General features: G+C 44.7%; 1 protein-coding gene across 3 annotated transcripts in view; it reads right to left on the reverse strand.

The window, feature by feature from the left end:
• Positions 1–16888, reverse strand: part of KDM1A (lysine demethylase 1A) — a 1339130-nt gene that overhangs the window by 411150 nt on the left and 911092 nt on the right. For all 3 annotated transcript variants that reach the window (XM_086957680.1, XM_086957681.1, XM_086957679.1), the window contains exon 15: positions 4423–4610. In XM_086957680.1, the coding sequence (XP_086813806.1) occupies positions 4423–4610 (188 nt within the window). The remainder of the gene's footprint in view (positions 1–4422; positions 4611–16888) is intronic.

Genomic DNA, 16888 nt, shown 5'->3' on the forward strand with positions numbered 1-16888 from the left:
GGTCGGGAGGGAGTTCCAGGTCTTGGCGGCCAGGTAGGAGAAGGACCTTCCTCCTGTAGTCGTTCTTCGGATGCGGGGGACGGCGGCGAGGGCGTGACTGGCTGATCGGAGTTGGCGTTTGGGAGTGTAGAAGTTGACACGGCTGTTGAGGTAGCTCGGGCCTTGATCGTGTAGGGCTTTGTGTGCGTGGGTGAGGAGACGGAAGGTGATTCTCTTGTTGACGGGGAGCCAATGCAGGTCTCTCAGATGTCCGGAGATGTGGCTGTGTCGTGGGATGTCGAGGATGAGTCTGGCTGAGGCGTTCTGGATCCGCTGGAGTCTCTTCTGGAGCTTGGCTTGACTGGTGACGAGGGCCTGGGTGACTGTCTTCCTGGTCTCGGTGGAGATCCACCGGAAGATCTTCCGTAGCATGCGCAGGATGTTGAAGCATGACGAGGAGACGGCGTTGACTTGTCTGGTCATGGTGAGGGAGGAGTCCAAGATGAAGCCCAGGTTGCGTGCGTGGTCTGTCGGTTTGGGTGCGGTGCCCAGGGCGGGGGGCCACCAGGAGTCGTCCCAGGCAGAGGGCGAGGAACCCAGGATGAGGACTTCCGTCTTGTCTGAGTTCAGTTTCAGGCGGCTGGTCGTCATCCACTCGGCTATGTCTTTCATCCCTTCGTGAAGGTTGGCTCTGGCGGCGGCGGGGTCGTTGGTCAGGGAGAGGATCAGCTGGGTGTCGTCAGCGTAGGAGATGATGTTGAGGTTGTGTTGGCGTGCGATGGCCGCGAGGGGGCTCATGTAGATGTTGAAGAGGGTGGGGCTCAGCGACGATCCTTGAGGGACGCCGCAGATGACTTCGGTGGCCTCTGACTTGTACGGTGGTAGGCGGACTCTCTGTGTTCTACCAGCGAGGAAGGAGATGATCCATTCCAGAGCCTTCTCCTGGATTCCGACGTTGCTGAGGCGCTGCACTAGGGTGCGGTGGCAGACAGTGTCGAATGCCGCGGAGAGGTCTAGGAGGATGAGGGCCGCTGTTTCTCCGTTGTCCATCAGGGCTCGGATGTCATCGGTGGCAGCGATGAGGGCGGTCTCGGTGCTGTGGTTGGCCCGGAAGCCTGACTGGGATGGGTTGAGGGATCCATTCGTCTCGAGGAAGGCGGCCAGCTGTCTGTTGACGGTCTTCTCGATGACTTTGGCTGGGAACGGGAGGAGCGAGATGGGGCGGTAATTCTTGAGTTCGGTGAGGTCCGCTGTAGGTTTCTTTAGCAGCATGATGTCCCGCAGGTGGGGTGCGATTACAGCGTCGGCCTTGTTGAAGACGTGGTGAGGGCAGGGGTCGGTTGGAGATCCGGAGTGGATGGAGTTCATCATGCGGACGGTGTCTTCGGTGCTGATCGGAGTCCAGGTGCGGATGGTGGTGGTGGGGGGCGGTGGTTCGGTCGTGGCGAGCGTCGGTTGAGCGCTGAAGCTGTTGTGTATGTCCGCGATCTTGTTGTGGAAGTAGGAGGCGAGGGAGTTGCAGAGGTCTTGCGATGGGGTGATGTCGTTGTTTCCGGCGTTGGGGTTGGAGAGCTCTTTCACGATGTTGAAGAGTTCCTTGCAGTTGTGTGCATTGTTGTCCAGCCGGTCCTTGAAAGCAGTTTTCTTGGTGGCGCGGATCAATTGGTGGTGTTTCCGGGTGGCAAGCTTGAGGGTGGTCATGTTGTCCGGTGTAGGTTCCCTTCTCCAGGCTTTCTCGAGGGCTCGGCAATTCTTCTTGGAGCTCTTGAGTTCATCGGTGAACCATGGGGCTTTCTTGCTACCGGGTCTGCTGGGCGGGGTCCTTAGTGGGGCTAGTTCGTCCACGCAGCTGCTGATCCACTTCGTGAGGTTGTCGGCGGCCTGGCTGGGGTTCGCTGAACTGGCGGGAGGGTGCTGGCTCAGGGAAGCGGCGAGCTGGTCGGCTGTGATCTTGTTCCAGCTTCTTCGAGCAACCTGTTGCTGGTGGTGGTGGATCGTCGTTTTTCTGAAGGTGAAGTGGACGCAGCTGTGGTCCGTCCAGTGGAGTCGAGTGGCGTGGCTGAAGGTGATGTGTTTGCTGGATGAGAAGACGGCGTTGAGTGTGTGTCCGGCGAGGTGGGTGGGGGTGGACACCAGCTGCTTGAGTCCGAGGTTGGCGAGGTTGTCGAGCAGGGTGAGGGTGTTGCGGTCGTTGTTGTTCTCCAGGTGGAAGTTGAGGTCCTCCAGGAGGATGTAGTCAGCGGAGGGGAGGGCGTGCGGGCTGACGAAATCGGCGATGTCCTCGCTGAATTGTGTGCGTGGTCCCGGGGGTCGATAGATCAGGGTGCCTCTGAGGGTGGTGTTCGGGTCGGTGCGGATCTGGAAGTGCAGGTGTTCGGCGGTTGTCAGGGTGTCAACGGTGTTGGTCGTGATGTGGATGGTGTCTCTGTGGATGATGGCGATGCCTGCTCCCGTCTGTTGGATGCGGTCTCTGCGGGTGATCTTGTATCCCTCTGGGATGGCGATGTCGGGTAATTGTCCTATTCACAGGAGCCCCTGTGCTAGGCTTGGACCACGTGCCAGGAAGGTCATCAGTTAGTGCTTCATTAAAGGGCAAAAGGGTTCTGAGGTGTAAGCCCCAGGCTAAAGCACTTCAGTCAGGAGATTACTCCTGACCTGCATGGAGGGCAACTCCAGTCCAAGGACCTCAGCTGCCCTCTTGAAAACCATGGCATAAGATGGCCCGCCATAGCCACAGTTGGCGGAGAGAGCATGCCAGAATCTGGAGAAGTATCCAGTACACTGGCTTTCCAAACTTCCTCATTCCAGTCTAACTGCTGTGCAGTCTCATCCTGTGGTTCCAAAGGGTCCATAGACCCTGCCCATAGCTCTCCTGAGTTTAACACATCCTCAAAGTGTTCAGGCGACAACACAGTGCCCCTAGGTTCAATCTGTACTAGAATCGAAGTCGAGCGACGTCGTTCTGACTCAGTATCGGCGGGTATAAGGATGGGGCTAGTATCGCCGGTGCCGACTTCGGGTCCTACCCTGGGGAAGGTCCTGGTGGCACGACATGTGCCCATTAGGGATCGGATATCTGAGGCCCCACTGACACAACCAACGGTGCCCTTTCTGACCCACGGGGCCCGAGGGCTCACCAGAGGGGTCAGCCCGCTCAAATATGCGCTGCATGGCCTCATAGAATTCTTTGATTTGAGTGGGGGTTGCTCCGGCTCTCGAAAGGGGAGGGAGGTGCAAAGTAGACCCTGGCTCTGCAGAACCGTGCATCAGTGTCCTTACCTCCTTGGTCGATGGACGACAGTTGAGATGAAGTGCATTTGGACTTCTCTTTCTTGTGCCTCTTCTCCAAGTGTCCCAAAGACCTAGAGTGGGACGAAGAGGACTTTGGGCTCCGGGAGTGGTCCCTCGACCTCCACTTCTTCGATCGGGACCGCGACCTCTGTGGAGTCTTGTTGGATGGTGTTGACTGCCGGGCTGCAAGGACCTTTATAGCCCGCTCCTGCAAGGCCTTCGGAGCCATAGCCCGACAGTCAGAGCACAACTTTGAATCTTGGTCGCGCTCAAGACACCATAGGCAGATGAGGTGGAATTCGACAAAAAGTTGAGAAAAGAGGCCTGTCAAAAAATTACTGAGGAATAGCTCTACCCGGATGGGCGCTTAAATGGTGCAAAAAAAAAAAAAAAAAAAAAAGAACTGACGTCCGCATGCCAGGGTGGCGCCTATATAGGTACTGCAACATCATAACCCCCTGATGGAGCACAAGGAGTATTGCTCAGCAAAAGTTGCCAGATTCAGCTTGGGAGATTCAAAGGTAAGGAAACAGCAGCTAGAAGTATATCAGATAGATATCTAGATATTTATCTATATATATATAATTTTTTTTAAAGATGCCCCAAAGAGTATTTCTTTTTTATAGAAAGGAGTGGCTGGAGGGGGTGGGTGTGAGTGAGTGAGCAGAGGCTAGAGCATAAAGGATCAGGGAAGAGAGGGTAAAAGAATAAATGCAAAAAACAAAAAACCTGGAATATGACCGGAAAAGCCAGAGATGAGGTGAAGCTACAGGGAGAGCATAATAGGGTGAGGGAGTGATTTCAGTGTGGAAGCAGTGCACAATGGAAAGTATACACATGCTTTCGCATGGAGTGCAGAAGGAAAATTAATTTAAAATGTTCCATTGCATGAAACCCACATGACCTTATGCCGTGCTCTAAGAATGTCATTATTAGATATCTCAAGTGTGACAAAATTAGGATACAGCCATATTTAAAATGCACAAATACATACTTCATTTAAAAAAAAGGTTGATGTCAAGCATTGCACTTAAAAATTAATGGAAGAGCAACTGTTGCTCGGAAATGTAGTAATGGAGCTAATGGCACATGCTCAGATAAAAACAGTGCCTACTTTTTGTATCAAACAAGAGAAATGTAAAACATAGTTACCTTATTCAGGTTACCAAATCCCATTCTCTGAACAGCGGACGTTTTCCATTCTGGAAGAGGAGGTACAAACTGTACAGCTGGCGGCTGCTGCTTCAAAACACCCAGAGGAAGTGTACATAAAACAGCGTCACATTTATAAATGAAGGTCTGACTGGTGGAGCGGGTGTTTACAGCTATTACTTCACATCCTGTAAAAAATAAAAACCCGCAAAGTACGTCAAAGAATTGGAGTTTTAGGTAGATCTAGCCTCCTCACCAAGATATTCTTTAAAATAGTTAATGCAACAACTCTGCAAATACAAGACACTTTTCGTAGACCAGGATGAAGTTCAGTTTACCCCAGCGTAAGTAGTGAAATTTCCGGCATTTTGATTAGTGCTAATTATGTGAAATGCTTGGAATTACACCATTACGCCAGGTCGTGAGTAAAAATCTTATCACCAGAGTATGGTAACAACGTGCAAGACTAGAACTCAAACTGCTAATACTGATTTTGTGATTTTTATTTAATGTGAAATCCTGTCTCATGTCCAAAATAGACGAGGATGCATTTTGTGCTAAAAAACTGAACAAACAAGCATTGAAAATGCAATAGGTCTCGCATTTGTTTAAGCTAGAGTGTTTGTCTTTGCTAATGGTCTTGTATTTTAGCTATTTGTTACTGAGTGTATGTATGTGATGTGTAGTGGTTTTGATTGTAATTGTTAGCTGTGTATCGGTATGATGTATAGAGTTAGGAGGAGAAGAATGTGTGAAGGTTTCGGAAGGAAAGTGAGGATAAGAACAGCATGAGGGATAATGTAGAAAGTGAGGAGTAGTGTAGTATGAGGTAGAAGAAAGGAGAGTGAGGAGAGGAGTATGAGGGATAAGCAAGAGAGTGAGGAGTAGAGCAGTATGAGGCATAAGGAGATAGGTTCTAAGGACCTTAAAATGTCTACCCTTGTGTGCCAAGTTTGATGAATTCTGGCTTTTATAGCAGTTCTTGAATTTATTGTCGGATTGGTGGGGGCGGCGGGATGTTCATCACAGGAATTGCAATCATCAAAGTGTGGGAACCTTCCTCGATAGAGGTGGCCAGGTGCCATGGTGCACGCCAGCCCGAGGGGGTTTACAGAGCAGTGGGGGGCTTTTGCCTGGGGTCACCAAGGCAGTGGAAGAAGGTGACAGACAGGCCCCTCTTTGATGTGCACACTTTATATTCATACTTGTACCATAAATCTGTTGGGCTGCTCTTTCCCTGACAATGGAACTCATTCGGATGGAAATATCCTCAGGAGGACTGCGGCTTAATTACCTCCTTATTTGCATTTTTGCATATTAGTGACTGCAGAGCAGCTAATTTTGCTGCAGTATTTTAAAGGCGAAGTCTGCGTGTGTTTGTCGCTGCTTCCTTGTAGTGGGCCTAAATCTCATATTTTGTTAAAGCACCCTGCGACAAAGCACGGAGCTCACACTCGCGTGTGTTTACAATCAGATGTCACTTTATGTCTGACAAACCACTGTCCTCCTAGGACTTAGTGACGTAAAACATACAAAAATGTGTGCGCCCATCTGACTGGTAGGTGGCTTCAAACGTGCACGGCACCGGTACATCTGGCAACACTTTGACACCAGTGACCTTGCACAAAACTCTCACACGTATGTGTGAATGATACATCTGTCACCATGGTGACATAACGTCCTGTCCAGCTGCTTTGCCCAAATACAGCTCTCGCACAATAGTCTCCAAACACAGTTTTCAGCACTGACCAAGTCACAGCTCACAACTAGGGCCCAAGACAACCACGACACACGAAAGTACAAATAAAACATTCCCGTGCCCTGAAGCAGAGCCCCCTTACACCCAACCCAAACAGAACACTCTCACACCTGAACCCAAGCAGTGCGCGTACGGCGGTGCCAAAAGACAGCACTCTCTGACACAACTGAGTACAACTCTCCCACACACCAGTACCCTAATCACCATGGTCTTATCACCATGCCCAAACACAACTCGGGCACACCAGTGCCCACAAGCAAGACTCTTACATAGCACTGTCATGTGTGTGGCCAACTGAAAACTCGCGGAGCCATGCGCCGCTTGTGCACGCACTGTCACAGCTGTCCTCACTCATCCGCGAGCACAGACTCAACGCCCCCACTACAGACTCCTTTGGAACATCCAGTGGCACACAACAACCATGAACAAAGACAAGCAGGCACTGCCGCGCCCAGAAAACACCCTCGCAGCCACACAGCTATGGTGAACACACAATACTACTGAAAAAACTCTTTCACTGTGATCCACCCAGACCTTGAAGGCAAGTGCTATAAACAAGCATCCGTCGAGCCCTTCTAGTTAAGGGGGAATGGGCTGCAGTCATATGGCCCGAAGCTCAGCTTCACCAGCTCATCTCTACGGTGACCTGAAAAGGACCCAACGTAGGTCAATTATCCATCCAGTGGGGTGGCCAGTGTCAGCGGGCAGCGAGAAGCTTGTGTGGTGGCCGGCCAAAAACGAGTTGCGAGCCCCTGCCCCAAAGAATCTTGTTTCAATCCCAGCTTCACCAAACTGTGTGACCCTGGGCAGTTGTCGTGGTAATACACAAAAAAGTGCTTAGCGGCTAATTAGGAGACACTGTCTCCCGCCGCAAGTAAAAGATCGAATCTCGGTGGGCGGGGCCAAAACCGGACAGGGTGGCACCCCTCAGTGTAATGATTGCCTCCGGTGCAATAATTACACTGTGTTTTTCATCAATCAATGACGCGAAACTACGCCCACAAATCAAAATTGTAGGCGGAGCAGCGACAAGACTTCTGGAATCGTATCAATTCCAAGAAGCCCTAGCATGGCGAGAGCACACGCCAGGCGAGACCTAAAAACGGGACCAGCAATTCGACGTAATTTCACATGCAAAATGTCAGGACCAAATGAAGGTCCCACTGTAGTACTAGAAACTATTTTAGAAATAACATGTGCACTAAGCCTTTAACAAGCACATCACAACAGTTGCTTTAAACAAGAACGACAAATAACCCTTTATAGTGCCCACTCCAAGATCTTGCTAGACCAAAGATAAAACAAACAATAACACATTCAACAGTTTGGCTTGTAAGGAGTCTGTGATGTCGACTCCACACCAGGCTAAAGATTTGTCCCCGCACATGATATACTAGGACTTTGTCGATCAACCTCTGGAAGTGAAAAAGACAACCACAAACTATGATGGTGATCAAACACATTCACACTTTGTTTTTAACTTTTGAACCGTTTGCGGTAGAAACTCATTTTTTTTTGGTTAAAATCTGTAGATTATGCAGCAGATGATGGATTAAGTGGCAAATGCGGCAAATCTACAATTGCATAATTCTAGCGGCCCTAGTTATAGGGACTCTGACTACACAGACGATGGATCCAGTGGTGGTAAACCAACAGAAAGCCCATGTGCATTGTTAGTGCCCAAAGGTTCAACAGAGGGAGCCGAAAGCATGTAACAAATATGCAGCATGGCCTTCTTAAAAGCTTCGACCTGCCGTGGCGTGGCCGTTGGATTGGGAAATTCGGGAATCATTGGGACTAGTTCTGGAATTGGCTCCTCGTTTGGGGATTGGGAGCGAGAATAATTGGCACCTCGATGCCCTTCCAAATTTTAATTGGACAGAGAGTGTCGTGAAAGGGTTGAGTCCCACTTCAAACTCTTATGTTGGTTTGACTTACCGGATAATTTCAGCATCACAAGGAATCGGGAACCGCAGAGGAAGTGGGCCGGCGCTCTCAACTGAGCGTGCATATACAAGGTTCATGACTACTTTCAATGTTCGGTGATATACAGCTTCTTTTTATGGTCCCGGAAGGCACATTCTTCGAACAGCTAGGAGCTGTGCTAAAAATTCATACAGCAGAGGAACACCTTGCACATGTCCCTCACCAATATCGTTTTTTGACAGACTAAGCACAGTGTGATCCCATTAGTTTTGGTGGAGACATTGTTCCCTCGTCCACTAGAAAAGAATTTGGAGCTCCAGTTCCATGTTCAAAGGTACTTAAAGAAAGCAGTAGACATTTGAGTGCAGTGGTGGCACATATATGTAGCTCTGTTCCATCACTAACAAGGGATGAACCAGGTCAATGTTTGGGAGCACTGCTGTGAACGTTTTCAGATCTAGTCTGGTACCTGGGGAATATTATACGGATGAGGAATCTGCAGTAATAAGTACCCATCAGAAGACTTATGTTTGTTGAGAGTAATGCCTAACTTGTTGAAGCATTGCAGAAAAACCTCAGTTAACTCTGGTTGAACAAGAAAAAGCTTTCACCAGTCAATTGTTGAAGTGTGGAAAGACCTTGTGACATTTACTTCTTAGATATGCAGCCATTGGAGAAAGACAGTAAGAAAATATGAGGTGCTGATTTTAAGCCAAAGGAGAGAACCTGGAATTGGTAATGGCAGTCATCCACTTTGAATCTTAAATACCTTGTGGTGTTTTTGATGTATAGGGATATAAATTTAAGAGCCTTGTAGCTCTAGTGATGTCATATAATCTCAATATTTCAGAAGCTGATGGATGTCTAGGAGTTTAAGCATGCAAAATTAATGTTTCCTGAGGTAGTTGTTTATTTTTCACAGATGAAAAGATAGCCTCAATTCACCAGATTTATTTTTTTACTAAAAAAAAGCAGAAGTAGCTGAAATGTAATTAACGGCTTCTGTTGCTTCCTTGGTTTGCATGCTTAAAATCTCAAATTGTAACACATGGAGGATGAGATGGTATCTCCTCTGAGATGCTGTGCAAAGTGGCCATTGAACAAATTCCATGGTGTGACTATGATAGAAAATCTAGGACCCAATAATTTGTTGTCTCACACTTTAAATTTGATAACTGGAGATTCAATCTACAACAGTACTTGAGGAAGACGCTATTGTGGCAGGAGCATTTGTAACACAATTTTCTTCTGTCAGACTCCTTATATTGCTTTCTCCATAGAGTTTGTGTTTTATTGGCAGTAGGCTTGCTAAGGGTGCTGATAAGGTTGATTTCTATACAATTAATATCTTTCTCTGAATATAAATTGCCCTCTGCCTCCTGCTGCCCAAAAGAGATGGCGTCTCAGCTAAATGATGAAAAGATTGTGTCCGTACTTGTCTTGATTGATTGGGGAACATCATTTACATGTTTGTCTAAGACCCCCTCTAAATCACGGAGTATGCGCAAGAACTTACTCTGAAATTCAAAAATGTTTATTTCAGCCAAGGTTGCCTCAAGATAAGAGCAGCACCTTCCAGCTGCCTAAATCCAGTCAATGCTATATCGACTGCACAGTTTATCATCCTGGAAGAAGCTTGTTCCCATCAAGTTGATTTTTTTTTAGCTTTATCTTCATTTTTCTTCCGGCAGAAGGTCAATATATGCATCAAAGGCCGACCTTATCTGCCTATCATAACCGGGAATCAACACTGAATTGGTGGCTCTCACTGAAATTGCTGTCCTAGTAGAGAATGTCTTACAAATGCTGTCTAAATGCCTTTCATCTGTCTAGTAGACTACAACAGGGTATGGATGCATTCCACATTCTTTGTTAAGCAGCCTGCATCGCCACAGAGTCAGCACTAGGATGACCTATTAGAAAAGCATGCGAGTCATCCGTAGTCTTATACCTTTCATCCAGGTGCGCCACAACTGCAGAAGCTGTGGCTGGATTTTCATGACCTTTAATCCTTCATTCTAGATAATGTCTATTATTGGGAAAGCTTTCACAGAATTGTAAGATGGCTCTTTGAAATTAGATTTAAAAAAAACAATCTAATTGTTTGGCTGGGATCCAGTAAATGAAAACTCTTGAATGCTCCTTCTAAAAGTGCACAAAGGCCTCTGATGTAGTCTGGTTGAGAGTCTGCTGCATGTGAAGCAGCTGGAGGGGAAAGTGGTGCCAATAGTCATCCTACTCTGTACCTACATTTTGATCATCAGGTACTTCACCCTCTTCTCCATCATCATAGAATAAGTGTCTTCCCCCCCCACTGTGGGCAATGCTGACCTTGATTGACAGATATGTGATGGTTGTGATTTTGGACTTGCAAAAAAGGCATAGTATTAGGAGTACAAAGAGGAATTGGTTGTGTCCACACAACTGGCGTAGTGGTGGAAAAGATGATTGCTTTGGTAATATGGTTTTCAAAGGCTCTAGTAATCATCTGATGAACTTTAGGTCTTAAAATAAAGCACTTAGAAATTGGCATCATTGCATCACAATATTGTATGTCTTGTTCATAGTGTTCACAGTCCTCAAAGAGTTGAAAAGGGCTAATTTTGCAACTTGTTTCTCAACTAGTCTGAAGTGGAAAGTTTTTTCATTCCATATACTCCTAATCTTCTTGCTATTTAGCATGAAGGTCTGTTGAACTGCAGGCAGGACCAAGGGGCCCTTCATCATTGGAATCTTTATCGTCTAGTAGATGGCTTGAATGTAGATGATATACCATGCACTGTGAAGTATATTCTGGCATTAATGGTACAGAAATGCTCCTTTCCATGACACACCTTTGTTTTGTGTTTTCATTGACTTTTTCTGCTCATCTCTCAACATGGATGGAATCGTTAACAGAATGGCCATCAATAGCAGAATGGCTGTCACAGCTATGATGGTCACCGATGTCAAGGTCATAGACGCAGTCATCATAGTCATTACTGTTGTTGAAATAAGTATTACTGACTTAGTTGATGAGATTAATTCTCGGTTATCTGCAGTTTTCCCGACGTAGACAGTGGTTCCTTCGTCAGCGCTGATAACAGTTAGGTAAACATGAGAGCTACCTTTTTAATGGAGTTGGAGGCTCTGATTTTGGCCTGTGTTCTGACAGCAAAGTCCATTTTCTGTGTTAGTGAAAAAGTTCAGAGGATGGGCTTTGTTCTCTGGATGTTCTCTTTCCAGATTTCTTTGCTACATTCTTGGTAGCTTAATTTTCGGCACAATGTTTGATGGAGGGTCTTTTGAATGGCCGACAGTGCACATCCACGCATGACCATTAACACCATACCATATGGCGAAATGGTTAGAGCAAGACGGAATTGCAGTCAAGAACAGAACTTTGTCAAGAATGACAAATCTTTAAAAAATAACTTTTGAGAAAGAGGGTATGCACAGAAGTGTTTGGACAAAGCAAAAGCTAGAGTAATTAAATTGGATCGGAAATCCACTTTGGTGCCATGACAGAACCAATCTATTAAGAAAGGAGATCAGAAGGAGGTGGCATTCATCACACAATACAATGCATATAGTGACCATATTCATAATATCCTGAGGAAAAACTGGCATCTACTTACTTCAGGACTGATGCCTGCAGGCACAGTCTCCTGTAGACCGAAAGTGGTCTATAGGAGAGGCAATACATTGAAAAAAGTTACAGTGCCCTATCTATGTAATGGACAAGAAAACTAACATCACTACTTGGCTTCCCTGCAAACCTCCTGGTTTTCATGTGTGTGGGACATGCACAATTTGCCAATTGGGGTATAACAAGAAAACGCGTTTCAGGTATAACACCACTAGAGAATTCTCCATCAATACTTTTATTAACTGTAACACCACATACACGGTCTATATGATAGGCTGCTTCTGCAATAAAATCAATGTAGAAAGCAGCATACACAGCCTGAAACTTAGAATTCAGGAACACGTGAGAGCTATTAGAAACTTGGATGATAGATTTCAAGTAGCAACTCACATACATGAAACACACCCTATGGAGACAGGCATTTGGTTTCAAGCAATAGAAGATGTATCAGTATAAGAGAGGGGTGGAAATAGAGAATTAGCATTGAGACAAACAGAGGCAGGCTGGATTTGCCATCTGAGAACAATATCTTTGGGACTCCATACGAACTATCATTTCCTGTGATTATACCATCAGAAAAGATAGTATATGGGATATGCTGGTTATAGTTATACAGGGAGGCATTCCCCAATGTTATGATCTGGAGTAAAATATTCATGATACTATTCATAAAACCAGTATGGGATTTTAAAAATTATGACCGTTAGCAACTATGACTGACACTTCTTCCTTTTCAGTCACTCAACCACTGACCATATTTCCTTAGTTTCTAAAACAGCTGAATCTAGCACCTATTGACACAATGCTTACAATTTAGAGTGCTTAATAATAAGTTACAGTGTTTATAATTACACATGTGCCAGTCTAAGATGGCCTCCACAAAGGACGCCCAATAACGGGAATTGGAATTAAACTCAGAAACCGCTAATAGATATAAACTAATTTGATATTTAAACATTTGCGGTCACTCACCCATTGACCGTATTTACTTTCTGATTACACATGTGCCAGTCCAAGATGGCCTCCACAAATGATGCTCAATAATGGGAATAGGAACTTAAATGTGAAACCGTTAATAAATTTGAACTAATTTGACATTAAAATATAGATATCATATTTGAAAATGTGCGGGGACATACTTAACAGTATATTAAAGTGCAAAAGTACAAACTATAGTTGCCTTATCAGTCTAAGATGGCTGCCGCCGTGATGCTTGTCCATGAGTGCTTCATCTGAAGCCCGAAACAGTTTCTCATATGCACGTATTTCAATGAACCATGAAATCATAGTACCAATATATTCAAAATAAGAGACATGAGGTAATTTTTATTAAGGCACTACAGAACTGAACATCTATTCGCATGATGCTTTATTAGACACTTTAAAATGGCGGCCGTGAAAATGCACCCTGTTAAGTCAGCGATGACGCGTTAAGCTAGAGTTTGAAATTGCTTTCTATGGGCACGGATTTCGCATATTTAACCGTAAATTCGGATTATCAGTGAATTCAAGATCATTATGAGGACACCTGTGGGGTATTGCTGAGGTTCTGCATAACTGAACACAGATCTGTTTCATGCATTTTTAGACATTTCAAAATGGCGGCCATTATAACGTTGCTTAATGAGCCATACTCCTCAACTAGACAAGTGAGGAGGATAGAGCAGGGTAGTTTAATGTGGCTTATTCAATTCCACAGGTTGAACGAACTGCCGGTACCGTATTGGTTTGCACGCCGCCGAAAACTAAGTAAAAGGTATTGTGGGGGGACTGTGGTTTTGGAGGAGCGATCGGGTCAATGAATTACGGTGATGGGGAACCTCTCAACGTAATGGTTAATGCTGTCAAATTGCAACAGCAACTTTGTTTTAATATGGACATGCTGGCAAGTGAACTTTTTATGAAAACACTTGGTCCTGGGAACATTGGACGCTAATATAGAAGGGGTGTTACAGGAATGAATTTGTGACACCTTTTATCTAAGACATGTCCTTTTTGATAAACATGATGGTCATCACTGTAGTATTTTTTAAATATGTTTGGTTTAGAGCACGGGTTAAGGGATTCCTTCAGAAACTAAACCGCATTAAACCTTGTGAACACGTGGAGTTTGAAGCATTTGTCGAGGAGTTTTATTAGACCGACAAACGGGTTACCAACTGCTAAACTGACCATTCTTTTGACTGCCTGGCAACACTGAAGAGGCATAAAGTTATATGTTGATTCACCTTAACTTACAAAGATTTTATATGGGAAACTGTTAATCAAACACGATTGTGAGCCTATGATATTTGGAATATCTAGTCTTCAGTGCCCATTTAATAAGGGTGTATTCTTGAAATCTTTTTTTAGGTTAGAGAATGGGGTAACACCAACTGTAGTGCTATGTCCTAGGTCAAAAGTCAGAATAGAAGACTGGTGTCGGCAACAATATTCTAAATATTTGATGTACGGGTTCGGGAACAGATTTACTTCACAAGGTAGGAATTTATCATAAACGTTTGTGCTCGTGTAACTACCTTACATCATGGGGTTCTATTGGATTACCACTCATTCAAGCTCCAAATCTCGTTTAATAGGTACCACCATATTTTTACACTAAGGAACCGATAAACCGGTGCACACAGCACTCAAATTAGAAGGCCAACACCTTATGGTAAGGACTGCTTATATACAGGCTTAGAACGTTGTGCATATCAATAGATAACACTATGAAACAAATTCAAAACAGTATGGGTGCTCCATCCCACCTGGAGCTTCGTGCTGTGTAGCGTTTTTGAGGAATGGCCTGTACCTTTATCACTATTATGATGTTTGAATTAAGCAGAATTTATTTATGAGATTACTATTTATGTTGTGCATTGAACGGTGGTATTTACCCTCATGTGCAATTTGAACTATTTATTAACCACGTACAAATGATTTATGTAGTACATTGGGCAATGTAGGTTAGATGTTAATGTACTTGTAAAAATGTTTTAAAAAACCGTCTTTGTAAATATTGTAAATGTAATTTGTAATTATGTATATTATCTGTAGCCCTGAAGAAGTCTGAGAGGACAAACGCGTTGGCTATGGTTTTATTCAATTGTGAAGGAGAAGTTGCGAATAAAGAAACAAACACGCCTGCTGAATTGATGGTTTATTTAACTGTGTGACAGGATACTATTTGAATGAAGCATTATTGGTGTAACTTAAATGCAATATTGAGTTTGTTACAATAAGGAGTTCTGGGTCAACTGATGTATCTTCTGAATGGTCTCTTATGAGCCGATTTGCCAAATTCTGATATATCCCCGCTGACATACCCGGAAGCCAAAATGTCTTTGGCTTTGATTTTTTTAAAGCCAGATTAACAACCTACCCTGTCTTTCAAGGTTTTTAAGGAAAAGGTTTGACATATTTTATGTTATTTTTGTACCTTATTAGAGGGGTATAGGCAGAAAACAGTCTTTGTGGGGATCTACTGAACACAGCCTCATCTTTCCACAAGTACCATGGGGCCAGAAAAGGGCTTTTTGGGATGTCTCTGAAATGATGTACAACCAGATTTCAAATCAAATGTTATTAGAAATTGCCTACAAGCACTTCAATCCTGCTGAGAAGTGAAATAGTCAAATATTTTCTGGTTTGCCTGAAGCAAACTAAGCAGAGCTCAGGGAGACTGTTTTTACAAGATTTACAAGATGTACAGTACAGATTCTGAGGTATGGTAACCTATGAGGGGAGTGGTCGTCGGGGTACTGCAATCGGATTAGTTGAAGTTTGGTTCTTTTTAAATTATTTGTATATCATACAGAAGGTGAATAGTTTGCCCTTGACAATTATTCATAATACAGTTCTGCTTCTGCTAGAGGAACTCTCGATTTGATGACGAGAAGTCAAGTATGTGAATTGATGAGTCTATTCTTGAAAAGACTGCAACTGCAGAGGTAATGCAGAAAGGGAGCTTAATAGGAAAGGTGAAAAACTCACCTTCACAAGGGATCTCAAAGAGTAACATAAGGTCCCTTTTTCCAGTTAGCTTAAAGGACGCTCCAGGAAATATGTTGGCATTTCTCTAATAATCATTTTATTCTCAGACCTTCGTGGTCATAGGAAGATCGTGAAGAAAAAGATCCTTGAATTAAGAGGCACTGGACCAGCTGGCAATACAGGATGACACTCAGCAGGGGGATCTTCCAGCAGCTGCTGGTCACAACCTCTTACTTCAGGGTAGTTCAGGACCAGACCAGGAAGCAGCTCACCTCCTAAGCTCACACACTGTGTCAGAGTAACACTGGGGTCACCAACCCAGCTCCTTCGCTGCTACTGCATGAGTGGGGGGCTAGCTTGCAGATTAGGAACACAACACTTGAGCTCTACTAGTCTTCCTTAATTTATTGCGTATTGGTCATGTCAGGTATAGCCTACATGCATGTCTTCATGAAGCCTAGTACTTCCCCTCATCCTGCACTTAAAATGAACCGGCAGATCCAGTTAGATAGGGTGCAACAAGATTCTTAATGGCATGGAGAGTGTGGTGGTGCTCCTCCTGGGAGACCATTTCTATTCCAAACTCTTTCGCAGTCTGTGTTTCTTCCTCAGTGTGTATTTATTCTTGAGTGCAATTGCAGGATGGAAGGTAATGGGGAAAGGACTGTAAATGAATGTCTCTTTGGTTTTCAAGATCTGTTGCTTTACAGAGAGAACTTGCCAGCCTACTCCATTGAATGGGTTGAGATTTTAAACAGTAATAAAGGATAAGTTGGAAGCAAGAGAACCAACAGAAGACTTTTTTTAACCCACTATGCTCTGATACTCGGAGAGACAAACGGTCAAAGCACAAAGGGTGCTTTAAAGAATATTCCCGAGCTCAAAGCTTATAGAACGGTATAATTCGGAAACAAACTAATGTCTATACATGTAGAAACTGCTCACTCAAAATGGGTCTATGAGGGGTGTTTACTGACAGAACCTTCGGATCTACTAGCCCTTCTTTTTCTAAATGTGCAAATCAAGAGGTAACCCTCTTAAACCAGATAAAAAGAAAGATCCTACACTCTCCCATCTCATATTAACATGATTGCAAATTTGCAAATAAAAATGTATCTTGAAGAATCTAAATCTGAGATCAGCAGTGAGCAGAAGAGGCACGAAACTGACTTCCAAAA

The sequence above is a fragment of the Lissotriton vulgaris genome, chromosome 2_1, assembly GCF_964263255.1.
Source record: "Lissotriton vulgaris chromosome 2_1, aLisVul1.2, whole genome shotgun sequence".
Lineage (NCBI taxonomy): Eukaryota > Metazoa > Chordata > Amphibia > Caudata > Salamandridae > Lissotriton > Lissotriton vulgaris.